This window comes from Sinocyclocheilus grahami, unplaced genomic scaffold (assembly GCF_001515645.1).
Source record: "Sinocyclocheilus grahami isolate Dianchi unplaced genomic scaffold, SAMN03320097.WGS_v1.1 scaffold78.1, whole genome shotgun sequence".
In the NCBI taxonomy this organism is placed as follows: Eukaryota; Metazoa; Chordata; class Actinopteri; order Cypriniformes; family Cyprinidae; genus Sinocyclocheilus; species Sinocyclocheilus grahami.
Window position 1 is genome coordinate 268,663 of NW_015505257.1, and position 14,415 is coordinate 283,077.

The 14,415-nt window shown below is 37.2% G+C and overlaps 1 protein-coding gene across 2 annotated transcripts; it reads right to left on the bottom strand.

The window, feature by feature from the left end:
* Positions 1–5,230: 5,230 nt before the first annotated feature.
* LOC107586212 (phospholipase DDHD2-like) lies at positions 5,231–12,718 on the bottom strand. Of its 2 annotated transcripts, none has more exons than XM_016273478.1 (17): positions 12,580–12,718; positions 10,981–11,142; positions 10,648–10,844; positions 10,479–10,568; positions 10,279–10,393; positions 9,533–9,622; positions 9,222–9,363; positions 8,313–8,521; positions 8,119–8,183; positions 7,528–7,656; positions 7,353–7,439; positions 7,009–7,146; positions 6,315–6,470; positions 6,129–6,234; positions 5,907–6,047; positions 5,673–5,817; positions 5,231–5,579 (listed from the first exon to the last, which is right to left on the bottom strand). In XM_016273478.1, exons 1-17 carry the CDS (start codon positions 12,680–12,682, stop codon positions 5,504–5,506), a joined length of 2,151 nt encoding a protein of 716 aa, XP_016128964.1. In that variant the 5' UTR covers positions 12,683–12,718; the 3' UTR covers positions 5,231–5,503. The 2 variants fall into 2 exon arrangements, with proteins under 2 accessions (XP_016128964.1, XP_016128963.1); XM_016273477.1 differs by having other exon boundaries at positions 5,673–5,838.
* Between the last annotated feature and the right edge of the window lie 1,697 nt (positions 12,719–14,415).

Genomic DNA, 14,415 nt, shown 5'->3' on the forward strand with positions numbered 1-14,415 from the left:
CACACACACACACACACACTCCTACAGTAGCTACAGTAGCACATGACCTCTAAACACACACACACACACACACACACACACGCTGTTAGTTAGACGTGGGACATTCTCCTACAGTAGCTACAGTAGCACATGACCTCTAAACACACACACACACACACACACACACGCTGTTAGTTAGACGTGGGACATTCCATGGAACGCTGGTAGGGAGGGATACGCATCAGGCATCCATCCCGACAGGTTTATCTCATCGTGTTCTGAATGGACCTGCATTGGTGATCTAGGTGATCATGTTTTTCTGAACAAGCACTGACATGATATTGACAAAGTTCAGCACTAATAACAATTCTTACAGACAAACTAGAAAATGTTGCTGTGATCTCTTGAGACAAACTAATTCAGGTTCAATCTCATATGTGGGTCAAATCTGATTAGCTGATCTTTTTTAGACCATATCATGGTAAAAACGGTGATATTATGTTCTAAAAAAAGGCTTGTATCTGGAAAGATTGAGTGCAGTAAGAACAGCAATACTCGGGGTGATAGGCTTGTTATTTCATTTAATCTAATTAAAATGGTTAGCACCCTTATGTCACTACAAACCTTTTTGACTTTCTTTCTTATATGGAACATAAAATAAGATATTTTGAAGAATACTCATGCTGCTTCTTTACACACAATAGAAGTGGATGGGGACTAGGGCTGTCATGCCCCAAAAAAGCACAATAAAAGAATAATAATAATAGTCTATATGACTTGTGTAATAGATTTTAAAGCCATTTGATAGCTTTGTGTGAGAAAAAGTCTAAAATTTAAGGTGTAATTCACTGAAAATCAGTTTTTCATTCTTTGGAAAGCGGCAGCTTGGAGATTCTGCCTAACATGTCTTTTTGCGTTACAAAGTAAAAGTATGTTATATAAGTTTCAAAATACATGAGGATGAGTAAATGTTGACTGATTTTGACAAGTGAACATTTCTTTAAGATCTGGACAGATAATCATAAAAAATGATTTAGTTAAAATAACTATGTTTCCTTCATGCAAGGTCTATGATCTTCACACCAAAAGCAACAGTGATATTTTAGAAGCTTAACGGAACATTAGCATATTTCTATTGAATTAAAGTGAACAAGGATACAAGTGAACAAACATAGTGTTAAATAACACTTTCTATACCTACAAGTATAAAGTCGTTACAGTACACAAAACAACTTCTGATTTAGAGTAAATGCTCCAGGCAAAAGGTTCAGCTGAAGGTTCCCCTCACATACCTGACACATTTCTAGCTAAATTTGCAGATCTCACATTGCCGCTGAGCACTACCACTGAACATTTCTGAACTGATGTTGCTCTGGGACACATTTGGTTGGCTGGTTTGTCAAAGCAACAGAATGTCTCAGTAATCAAAAAGTAGCTGAAGACACACATCATCCACAACCATTTAAAGGGATAGTTCACCTTCTGTTGATGGTCTCCATTGACTTCCATAGTATGGAGAAAAAAAAGAAGAAAATTGGGGACCAGCAACTGAAGGTGAACTACCCCTTTAACAGCTCCACACACACACATACAACATTTTCCTCTTTGCATTTCACCTCTGCTCTAGCTTGTTTCTCAGTCTAGCTTTCTAATAAACATGGTATTGTACACTGTAAATATCGTCAGCTCTGTGATGAATTGTTTCACTTTCTACATCACCAAATAATAAATAAACCTTTTTTTTTTGCACTATAGATCAATATTGGGATATTATCATCAATTAAATAAGGAAGAACTTACAAGGTGAATTTTGTAATTAAAAAAGTGAATATTTGTTGACAAGTCATGAAAAAGAATTAAAGGTACAATGTGTAAGTTTTCACCGCTAGAGGGCACGTATTCAAAATAAACAAAGGCGTAGTTTGATGACGCGGTGACTGAGTGTGGAATCATGGGAGTTGTCGTCTTCATCCCCACAGCCGACGCAATCCGACGGGACTCAGGCAGAAATCATGTTCATGGATGAGCTAATGTATTAAAGATTTAATAACATCGTAGTATGAAGCAGAGTGAGGCGTAAAGCCATCCAAGCGAAACGAGGCCGCTTGAAGCAATTGCTAATGAGAGACGAGAGTGACACACGGCTCGAAAGCAGCGGAGCTTTTATTATGCTACACTTTAGCGCTTCCGCTCCTTCCGGTCATGCTTTTGTGGGGTCAAGCAGTGCTGTTTTATCATACTAGATACATTTGAAAGTTCTGTTATAATGCTACTCTGAAAAAACAATGACAACAGCTGAATAAAGTTCTTCTGAAAATAAGAATCAAACAAACCTTATCAAGCTGAAAAGAATGCAAATATGGCATGTGCTAATGTGTGTTTACGTGGATGCCATGCAACAAGCAGAACTAGAGTTCAGGAACATGACAAATTCTATTCAGAAGGGTCTCAGATGTATCTACACTCTTTTCGGAGGCACAGAACCATGAGCAATCTCAAGCTGGGAAACTTCCCTTTGTTGACTCAACATCTTTCCACATCCTCCTTCCACAAGGGACGATTACATAGTCCACTGCACACAGTAGGGGTCGAGATCCAAGTATATGAAGATGAAAGATAACGCTTCACTTCAGATTTAGAAGACTAGAACTAAAGTTTTACTCTCTAGCACTGTAACTCAACTGACGGGCACAAGACTCCACATTTCCAAGCAATGAGTGTTTTTAGGTGTGACCTCACCCTTCAGCCTCAAGTAACTTGGAAATACCAGAAAAAAAGAGAAAACCCAGCCAATATGAAGCAATCCACATGCAAAGGTCTTTTGAGCCAGATGGTCACTTACAGGAATAGTTCAACCAAAAAAGAAAATTTGCAGAAAATTCTCACCCTCAGGCCATCCAAGATGAGTTTGCTTCTTCATTGCAACAGATTTTAAGAAATTTAGCATTACATCACTTGCTCACCAATGGATGCCCTGCACTGAATGGGTGCCATCAGAATGAGAGTCCAAACAGCTGATAAAAAACCAGACTACAGTCCATTAATTAAAGTCTTGCAAAGTGAAAAGCTGTGTGTTTGTAAAAAACATATCCATAATTGTGTGATTATTGTGATATTTTTATCAGCCATTTGGACTCCCATTCTGACGGCATCTATTCACTGCAGAAGATCCATTGATGAGCGAGTGATATAATGCTAAATTTCTCCAAATTCGTTCAAATGAACAGATTAATTATTTTTATGACAGAACCATAATCAACAAGGGTGATTTGAGTTAAGCCTAAAAGACATGGGTAGGTTAAGAAAACAAACATGTTCCCATGGAAGTAGTAAAGCATTCTGAAGTAAAATTTTCATCTACAGCAGATAGGCTTTATGAGAAACATTATTTATTTACCATAATGTTGTTCCAAACCTTAATGTTTTTTTGTTAGACTTGGGACGAGAATACGTGGAAAACAATGTCTCCATCATGTTAATTTTTATTCCATATTTTTCTGTAGTGAAAGTGAATAGTGACTGAGAACTTTAATGTCCCTAACATTCTGCTAAATTTCTCCATTTGTGTCTCACTGATGAAAGTCAGTCATACGGGGTTGGAACAACAGAAAGGTGAGTAAATTGTAAATATTGATGATATAACTTTAAGGGGTCATATGATGCGATTTCAATTTTTCCTTTCTCTTTGGAGTGTTACAAGCTCTTGGTGCATAAAGAAGATCTGTAAATTTGCAAAGACTAAAGTCTCAAATCCAAAGAGATATTCTTTATAAAAGTTAAGAGTCAGCCACGCCTACCTAAAACGGCTCGTTCTAACACGCCCCCACATGTCTACCTCACTATGTGGGAAGATTTGCATAACGCCACCCAAATGTTCACACAAAGAAAGAAGGCGAAACCTTTATTCTCGCTGTAGTATTGTTGCCACTGCCGCCATGTCCTGAAGATGAAGATGCCGTGTGTTTCGTTGTGAAAGCGAAACTACTTTGTTTGGCCTTCCAAAAGAGGACGATATCCACTTCGTCATGCCTAGAGCTGATCCGTGCTGGTCGCTGAGGGAATACATCAACTTAGTGCTGTGGATCGCCGGCACATTTATGGAGGACTGTTTACTGATCCTGGGAGAGTAACGTGTTTTATAAAAATCTATTCCGTTTCGAAAAGGCGGGGCATAGAGGAGAAACAATAATGTACAGTATGTGGAAAATAATGTGTTTTTTTTACTTTAAACCGCATAAACACATTTCATTACACCAAATACACAACATAATGTTCTTTTTAGCAACATCATATGACCCCTTTGATTCTTTTGGGTGAACTATCCCTTTAAAACAGTGCAAAATGAGCGTTTATAGATGTTCTTCATCCGGTTATGTTAAGTTTTATGTTTTCTTTAGAACAGTTTTCATTAAACAATTCACCGGTTCTTACACGTAATTCGCTTCAAATGTTCTTGACTATCACTGGCTTATTTATGAATCGGACATAATTTAACATTCTAAGATTAACGTTTTAAAATTAATTTAAACATTTAATTTGATTTAACGGACTATTACTAGGAAACTGTTCAATGTTTGTTCTACTGAGAGCAAATTTGAAACTTCTGACAGGCAAACTATTCTGACTTGTGAGCAGCGCGAGTATGAATCATAACATCACCGGCTTCATGTTCGGAGAGAGTTTTAATTCCCAACAAGCAGATAAGAAAAAAAGGGAAACATTTCTGTAAAATTCTTGGGGGATAAGAGCGATTCCTCACCTTTTTGTTATGTTTTTTCAAAGGCTGGGCATCTTCATGAAATCTTTTTTCAAGTCTTAATAAATAGTTTGAATGTCCTTTGAACATCTACATTTAAAGAGACGGACTGAAAGTCTCGTAAATCCTGACGGCAGGACTGCTGTTGTGTTCATTGGCTGTGTGGAATTCCTGGCGGAGGAAGGGAGGGCAGTTCATGACTCTGTATGGAAAGGGGATGTTTTGTAATGTGTGGCGCACTATTCCAGATGGATAAATGGGAAACGAACGAACTTCCTGGTGGCTATGATCTGAATTCTGCCTTAAAGACACAGTGTTAGTATCTGAAGAATGTCTAACAACTTACTCAAATTTAGATACGGGCAGCACAAAAAAATAATTTAGGGTTAGCAGTTGAATAACATAATTAAAAAAAAAAACATCACAAATATCCAAACATTATAAATACATAATAGTAATTAATTAATTGGAAAATTAGAAAACACTAACCATAGTTACATAAGTATAGCCTACATTAAATGCCAGTTTGTATTACAGTGCACACATTGCACAAAAGGATATTGTGTGTATCAAATGTTACTAAGCCTGCCTTGAGAATACTGCAACAATATCCTAATACCTGGCAATAGTTCAGTTAGGATTCCAATTTCAAGTTCATTTTTTTAGGTAATTTATTGGCTGACTGGCTAAAATGTGTAGAGCCAATCGACTCACTGTGGCCTGGACTGGCTTTAAAGCTTGTTGTACTATACAAAAGGTATATAACATTTATGACAGAGCATTTCTCATTGGAATATTTCCATAAATCTCTCTTAGAACCAACAGAGCAGTATCTTCTGACTCCCTGCAAACAAAACAGGAAGAATTATAGATTTCAGAGCACATAAACAATACACTACAAATATAAACATACGTTTCATGCGAGCTTTTCATTTACCAGTAGCACAAATGGCTCTGTATGGCAAACAGGTACTCATTGAAACTTTCAATCGGTGTCTCCTGAAGGACAAAGTCAATACGTCGCCCACGATTCAACATCCCCACCTTGGTGAAGTTTCTTTCCTTCTGCTCCATTGGTGGAACTGCACCACAAATATTCAAATTTGAGAAGGAACATTCAAAATCGGAGGTGGATTTTATAATTAAATTAGTTGAAAAGAGATAGAGATACCTTCTACTTCATCTGTAGGGGTCATGGAGCTGATTCCACCCTCTGCGAGTGCTGGCGAAGGGACCTGAGAAATACTCTGCCAAACCATTCGGAGGGATCCCAATAAATCAGAACTGACTCGAGTCAAACCTTCTTTGAGTTCTGCAGGCACCAAGACATTTCATTTAGTAATTTTAGAATATAAAGACTATCAATTTTGCTCTATAAAGTGACTTGACATACCGAGGTGCATCCTTTTTCTGCCTTTATGATGGGGTATCAACATGGGTGGCAAGTCCACGTCTTGAGGCAAAATCATGGGCTCTATTCGATACGCCACTGGGTCAAACTGCACAGATTACATTCAAGGTGTAAGAACAGAGCTCTAAGGAAGTTGTATGGTTCTCAGTGTTTTGGAGAGTGTCTTACTGGATGGAAGATGTTGTAGAAACTCTTGCAAGTTGGGAAGCTGTAATTAGAATCTATCCTCTTCAGACCTCTGACAGTTAAAAACATTCCTATGGGTGAACCCATGGCAAACAATGCCTGCGGATGAAAGGCTAACTGAGGATAATCGATGGATACCTGCGGAATAAAGAAGCTGTTATTTGGCAACTGTAATTTAAACAGTAAGCTACTTTGAATTTTTAAGATGTTTCTACTCATATCAATGGAGATTCAACAGATAATAGCAGCCCAAACGTGGAGGAACATACAGATAAATAATTATAATAATAAAATAATAATCAATTCTAATACAGATTTAAAAATAAATAAATTAATAATTTTCAGCAAAGAAAAAAAAAAAATATATATATATATATATACATACAATATTACAGAAAAAACTGTAATATTGTGAAATATTATTGCAATTTAAAATAATGGTTTCTATTTTAATATACTTTCAAATCTAATTTATTCCTGTGATGCAAAGCTGAATTTCCATCAGCCATTACACCAATCTTCAATGTCACATGATGCTTCAGAAATAATTCAATATGCAGATTTATTATCTAAGTTAGAAACAGTTGTGCTGCTTAGAATTATATATACCGGTATATATATATATATATATATATATATATATACACACACACACATGTTAAACACAAATACTTACTTGTCCAATGCCAACATAAGAATGCTGATAATCAACTGCACTAGTGGTCGGGGTCTGATGTTCATAAGTGTTTCTCATCCCAAGACTCGGGGAGTGTGTCTCATTTTGGGCTGCATGTCCACTTCCGGTTCTAGAGTGCTGTTGGATATTCAAGAAGTAGTCACTAGAAAGTGTCAAAACAGACATTCCAATATAAAACAATGGACTCTTATCTGTCTTCCCTTCCATCTTTGGGTGTGGAGAGGAAACCGCACACAATTAAGCTACATTGCAAACCTTTCCACTTCTGCCATGAACCACTGAGCTCCTTTAAACAAGGGGCTATAAGGAATTTCCATAATTACCTTCCATTTCTTCACACAGTTCATAATTTTCTTGCGAGGACCAAGGGGTATTCCAACATCTTTTAGGTCCTTCTCTGAGCAGAGCATCTGAAATGGTTTAGTTGGAATAAGAAGAGTGAAAATGAAGAATTGGAGTGTTGTGTTTTTAATGTGTGATTCAGGACAGAAAACTGACCAAGGACTCCATATCCACTTGTTCACTGTGCAGTACACTGAGGTGCTCCTCCAACCCATGGCCCTTCAGCACCTCCTCAAGACTCTCATAGGAACTGCAGCCTGTGTCTACATGAGCGTCCTCATGGAGCTTAAAGGGGTCATATGATGTCATATGATGAAAAAGAAATAAAAAAATATAAAATAAATGATCTTAAAATATTTATCAATTATAATAATAATATTTTACAATACAAACAAATATATTTTTTATTATTAGACAAGTCAAAAAGTCATGCAAAGGCATTTTAAAGAGTCTGCATTTTTTGATGTTTACATAAAAATATTAGCAACAGCCATATAACATTAATAAATAGTATAAATAAATACTTTTTTAAAATCATGTCAAAATTCATCAGTAATGTCCAGAACCTCAGATGTTGTTTTTCTCAAAGTGTATATATATATATATATATATATATATATATATACAGTTTTATTATAACTTGTAATGTGTAATATTACCATGTGATATTTATATTTTATTTGATTTCAATTACAGATTTTTTTTTAAATAGTTTTAGTTAACAATAATAATAGCACTGGAACAAACCTCATGAGGTTTGCCATCTGCATCAGTCTCTTGATTGGTCAGGAGATCAAACAGGATCAATGAGCCTGTGTAAAACAAGACATATTATTATAACTTACATCAAATATTTGTACTGTCCATACGTACAGGTTATTATTATATCACCAAACCAAAACAGTAATTCTGTTCTGATAAGCACAGCTAAAGCTATGTACCAAGGCCGTGTCCAACCAGGGAAACATGTCCTGTGAAGTGTGGATGTCTCTGGAGGAAGAGGCTGTGCAAACGGTTGATCTCAGAGGCCACTGTATCCACCATAGTCTGGCAGTACGTAGCGCTATTGTAGAAGAAAAGGTCCAGCACTGTGTCATTGCTGAACTGACGCAGGCGGCTAATGCTAGGGAGAGTAATTCTCTCAATGTCTCTATTAAAAATAGAAATAAAACAGTAAAAGATTCATGTGTGTGTTTTCTCCACAAAAAATACATTTATTAATGGGTCATTCTGAGCCAAATTACAGAGGTAAAAATTACTTCAGAAAGATGGCAGCATCATTATTTTATTTTAAACATGTTATTTTTACACAGAGATTGGTAGGTCTGTTAGTAAAATCTATTGACTTTAGCAGTCTTTGTTGCATTATGTGCCAATGGTGACAGTTCAAAAGAGGGAAAAAGCAATTTTCAAGTTTATTCTCCATGCCTGCAACTCAAGAAGTATTAAAAATATCTTAATGCCCTATTGGGTCTTAACTAACTTTAAGGCCCTGTGTGGTTCAGTTCCAGAGATACTGGGATCTAAATATGAAAATCTAAAAATGTTCAGTGGTCAAAATCCAAATGTGGGTCACTTTGTATACAGATGATACTTTTTTCTTGTAAAGAGGAATGACTGAAGAACAAATAATGTTCTATAATAACATAGAAATGTATCTTGTTTCCCTATATGAAAACAATCGCATGGAACACACCAGTCCGAGTGCCATAAATATGCTTTTTTCCAGAGTTCATTTATGTATTTCTTTCACCAGAAAAAATATTAACAAAATCGAACATTTCGAGTTGGGGACCTCTGCTTGAGTTGACATGGAATGACCCTAATACAATAAGAGTCAAATATCTTACTTGTCAACTCCTGTACTTTCTCCATGCAAGACTTTGTGCCAGTTGACTGGAAGGTAATCAACTCTTCTAATAATGCACAAGTCCTCACTCTGCCTGAAGTGGCTCTTTATGAGGCTGTTGGAGGCGATTCGAAATTCATTAACTGTAGCAGAGAATGAAAAAAAAGTCAGAATACTTCTTTAAAAAAAAATGGTACAGTAACATGGAGTGTTACGTGTCATAAACATGGCTTGCTAACAGCTCAACAGTTGTGAAACAATCTATCATACTGAAGAAGAGCATGTATTCAGTTTTAGATGATAAAGGCTCACCACACTGGACAATGCCACGGAAACGTATGTCACAGGCCGGACCGATACCGTGAACCATGAACACCAGGTGGTCTACTATCTCTGGTTCTCCTACAAAAACACAGCAAGAAAATGATGTCAAAAGACAGATATTGTTAGGAAACACACATTACAAAGCACTAACCCTCTAGTTATCTATCTAGTGAGCTTCCTTGCCATCTACTGCCTACATAGATAGGTACCTTTTAAGGCAGCAACCTAAGTAAAGTGGACACCACACAGATACTGCTTCTCATGAGCAACTCACTATTTATAGGCTGCATCCCAAATGACGCACTATACACTATGCACTTATGCACTATTTACATATGCACCATGTACTCAACCATGTAGTGTAAGAATTATATAAGGGTATTTTGTCATTCATAATCAGAGTCTGATAGCCGCTCCCACTTCACTATGTAATTAAAGCTGCAACAGTTGAGTGCATGAAGTGTCCAACATTCCACACTTTGTTTTGTTCACATCTTTTTAGTATTGAAGAAAATAGGTATAATATCAACATTTCTCTCCACTTGCCATCAAGGTTGAGCTTGTCACAATGCATTCTGGGACTGCCTACATGAAGGAGGTATTTCTGCCTTAGAAATACTGGCCAAAATGAGGTTTGAACTTTAGGGACTGTTTTTGTGTCAGAAACATGCCTACGATGAATAAAATGGTAAGTCACTAAGATTTTAAATAGAGTTTGATAACGCTACACTCACCCTCTGGTATCTCTACTGGAATATTCTCAATTCCTCTCTTTAGTGTCCTGGGCTGAGTTCGTTCATTCGTGGAAGCAGGAAAGTCCTTGCAGCTGGAGGGATACTGCATCATGAGCTGAGGTAATGCAACCAGAGAGACTAAATGTAACTTGTGAACAGAAAAGAGGCCGTTTACCATGAGCTTTACATTCAGAAAATACCTTGGGATTGTGAAGGATCACAGTTTCCCCCGTTGGGAGCTCCAAATTCTGCTTCCATTCGTCCAGGGTCACTGCAATCATATAGGCGTCCTTTTTTGAATAAAGAAAAATGATTAAGTATGAAAAGCTGGAAAAATTTGATTTGTTCTAGAAAATCTGGGTCTCTCACCTCTAGGATATCACTGAGCTCTTCACTGTAAGGAGTGTAGGTCATGTCTTTGCTATCTTTGTGGAACCAGGAGCAGCGTTTGACCTCGGCGGGCTTCTGTTCCCAATACACGGAGTAACGCTTCCTTTCACGTAGCCTGACGTCATACCTTCTTCCATCTGTAGCCACTACCACTTCATCCTTTTCACATTTCCCCACTGCAGACAAATCAGATATAATGGTTAAACATTCAAACATATGGACTTGTGCCATGACCTAATAAACTATACTTAAAGCAACATCAAAAGCAACCAATGGTTTTAAAATTTTGTTAAGAAGAAGTCAATGGAGGACCTCGACTGTAAGCATCCTCCAGCCGCTGTGAGTCTTCTCTACTGAAGGGTTGCCAGGAGTCTTTGGAGTCCACCTGCTGGTTGTAGAACCAGTGGTGCTGGACGGGTTCATACGGCTCAACAACATTCATGCTGAGAACATCAGGGATGCCACGCCAATGGTCTGCAAATATAATGTTGCCATGTTTTTCAGTACTATGGAGGCTAATTTGATCAATGTATAAATCTTAATGGCATGGACTGTTTTCCCCAAAAGCATAAGCCTAATGGATTATAGAAACCACTGGCACAAATGGTCTCTCTCGCTCTCTATTTTATATTTTATATATAATATAAACATTAAACTGTTTTTCTATATTTTACTTAAATGATTTAAATAATTATTAATTTAAAAAAAAAGGTGCATAGAATTTCAAGGTTTTATGAGCCTCTCGATTAACAATTGTTGGTTTCCGGAGTGTTCTGGGAACATTTGTTTCTGGTTATAAAAAGGAAACCTAAAAATAACCTAAACGTAAAAAATAGGGAACGTTCTGTATAGAAAATATGTCCACTTTTGTTACAAAAACCTCAAGGTTCTGTGAAGGATAGTTTTTGGTTATAAATAACATACAGAGAACATTCCTAGAACGTATTCTGTAGGTTATTTTTGTAGCCTACAGAGAATGTTCCCACAGCGTTCTTATTTGGTTCCCTTAAAAGAAAAGAAAAGAAAAGAAAAGAAAAGAAAAGAAAAGAAAAGAAAAGAAAAGAAAAGAAAAGAAAAGAACCAAACGGGGTCCATATGGGAATGTTCTGTGTTTCCTGGGCTTTAAAAAAATAAAAAATAAAATGCATTCTGGATTTGAAGCTCCACAAAAAAATCCTATACAATTTTAATGTACTTTTTTGTAATTGTTTTTTTTTTATCTGAGCAAACAAAATTATATCACGTCATAGATTCATAAATGGATGAATATTATATATTATATATTTAATATTTTTATAAATAAAATATCAAATAACAATAACTTAAAACATTTACAGTACATCAATAACATTATATTGTAAGACTAACAAACAGAAAATGGCAAAGTAAAACATGACTTCTGGTAATATTGGAGACGGCAGCAACACAAGCGACAAGCAGAAGGCAGATCATTAGCTGGTGCAAGCGTGAAATTGCAACTGAAACATCTGGCGTGAACAATATACAGTACCCAAACTAACGTGAATTTCCCTCACACGATCATTGCGGCGCGTGTTTGCGTTGTACTTCTGCTGCAAAACTGCGACACGCATTTAAACGAGTGACCGAGGAGAATGAAACACAAACAAAAGCATTTTATGTGATTCATCGTGCCAACTTTACAATACGAGTAGTGGACCGAGTTCTGTCTAGAACATATAAATGGCAATTCGATATATGGGGGAAAATACATGGAAAAATATAAAACTGTATCTGACTAACACAAGGAACACTGATTCAGATGACCTAATAAGCCCGTCTTTAAAACACGATGTAAGATATACTGATTGTAAGTAATACGAGAGTGAGAAAAATGTAACAAAAGAAGGAAAATACAGGGAACCGCATAATAATGTATCGCCATCCACTCACCGGCTCCTCGTACGGATACACGCTTAGGACAAAATTGACTTCTGACAGAGAGAGCAAACCTCACAGTGTTATTCACTAGTGGTCCAGTCCCAAGTAAATGCATCTGCCAGGAGCTGAAATCCTATAAGTGGTCTTTGTGTCTAAAGTTGATCTGAAATGGTCACCAAATAACAAAAGCGACAGCAACTGCATTTGTACTAGCCTATGGTGCAATGGGTTATTCTGCGTCAATCAGTCTGAAATTATGTTCATCGTCACATGCGTAGTGAACTCAGAATAATAAATGACTCGTTAATGTTCTTCAGTTGCACGGTGTTTTCTTTGGAGTTTATATTTAGAAGGACCACAGTGGTGAATTAATTGTTTTAATGTTAAAATTAAGCTAGTGCATGCATTCATGACCTCTAGACTGGACTATTGTAATGCACTGCTAGGTGGTTGTCCTGCATCTTCAATAAACAAGCTACAGATAGTCCAAAATGCAGCGGCTAGAGTCCTTACCAGGTCAAGAAAATATGATCATATTACGCCAATTTTACAGTCTCTGCACTGGCTACCTATTAAGTTCTGTATCAGTTACAAAATAGTATTACTTGCCTATAAGGCCCTTAATGGGTTAGCTCCTGCGTACCTAACTAGTCTTCTACCACGCTACAATCCATCACGCTCCCTAAGGTCACAAAATTCTGGACTTTTGGTAGTACCTAGGATAGCAAAGTCCACTACATGAGGTAGAGCTTTTTCGCATTTGGCTCCCAAACTCTGGAATAGCCTTCCTGATAACGTTCGGGGTTCAGACACACTCTCTCTGCTTAAATCTAGATTAAAGACACATCTCTTTGGCCAAGCAAATAATGCATCTCATAATCTTTTACTGCAGTCATAATCTTTTACTGCAGTTATATCTAATCAAATGCACATTATTATTCGTTAGTTAAACAAATCATTTTTGCTTGGTTGGAACAGCAGCTACGCTAATTATGTCTCTATTTGTTTCTCTGTTTTTGCCACGGGATGTAACTAGGATTTGCTCAAGCTTCAGTCTGGATCCAGAACACCTGAGAAGATGATGCCAACCCCTTAGAGGACCTCAGATGATGCCAACCCTGAAACAACATACAGAACTACCACATTTTGCTATAAGTTTGATTGCATCATATAATAATTGCTGTTAATAGTGTTCATCATTTTATTACGTACGTCTTAAATTGATTTTTCCGTACTGCTGATTCGTCTGGTCAGAGGAGAACTGGCCCCCCGACTGAGCCTGGTTTCTCCCAAGGTTTTTTCTCCATTCTGTCACCGATGGAGTTTTGGTTCCTTGCCGCTGTCGCCTCTGGCTTGCTTAGTTGGGGACACTTCATTTCCAGCGATATCGTTGACATGATTGCAAAGATATTATTTAAACTGAACTGAGCTGGATGTTGACGTCACTGAATTCAGTGATGAACTGTCTTTAACTGAAAAATGAGTGTTTACTATTGTCATGTAGCGTCTGGACCAATCCAACACACTATATATTCTCTTTTTATATGACAAATACTCTGTAACCTCAGTTAACAAGCCATATGAGGACCCATGGACCCTTCCCCCCGGAATGCGTAACACCCCAGGAAGTCGAACAGGCTTCTTTGTTGCATGGCAACCAACGCTGATATCACTGGGTTTATTGGTTCTGAAGAATTTTATGAGCCTCTCAGTTAACAATTTTTTGGTTCCCAGAATGCTCTGGGGACATTAGTTTCTGGTAACATGGTAACAACCTAAAAATAATCTGTAGGGAAAGTATAGATTCCCTTCAAGTTGAAAGTATAGATTCCCCCCCCCCCAACACAA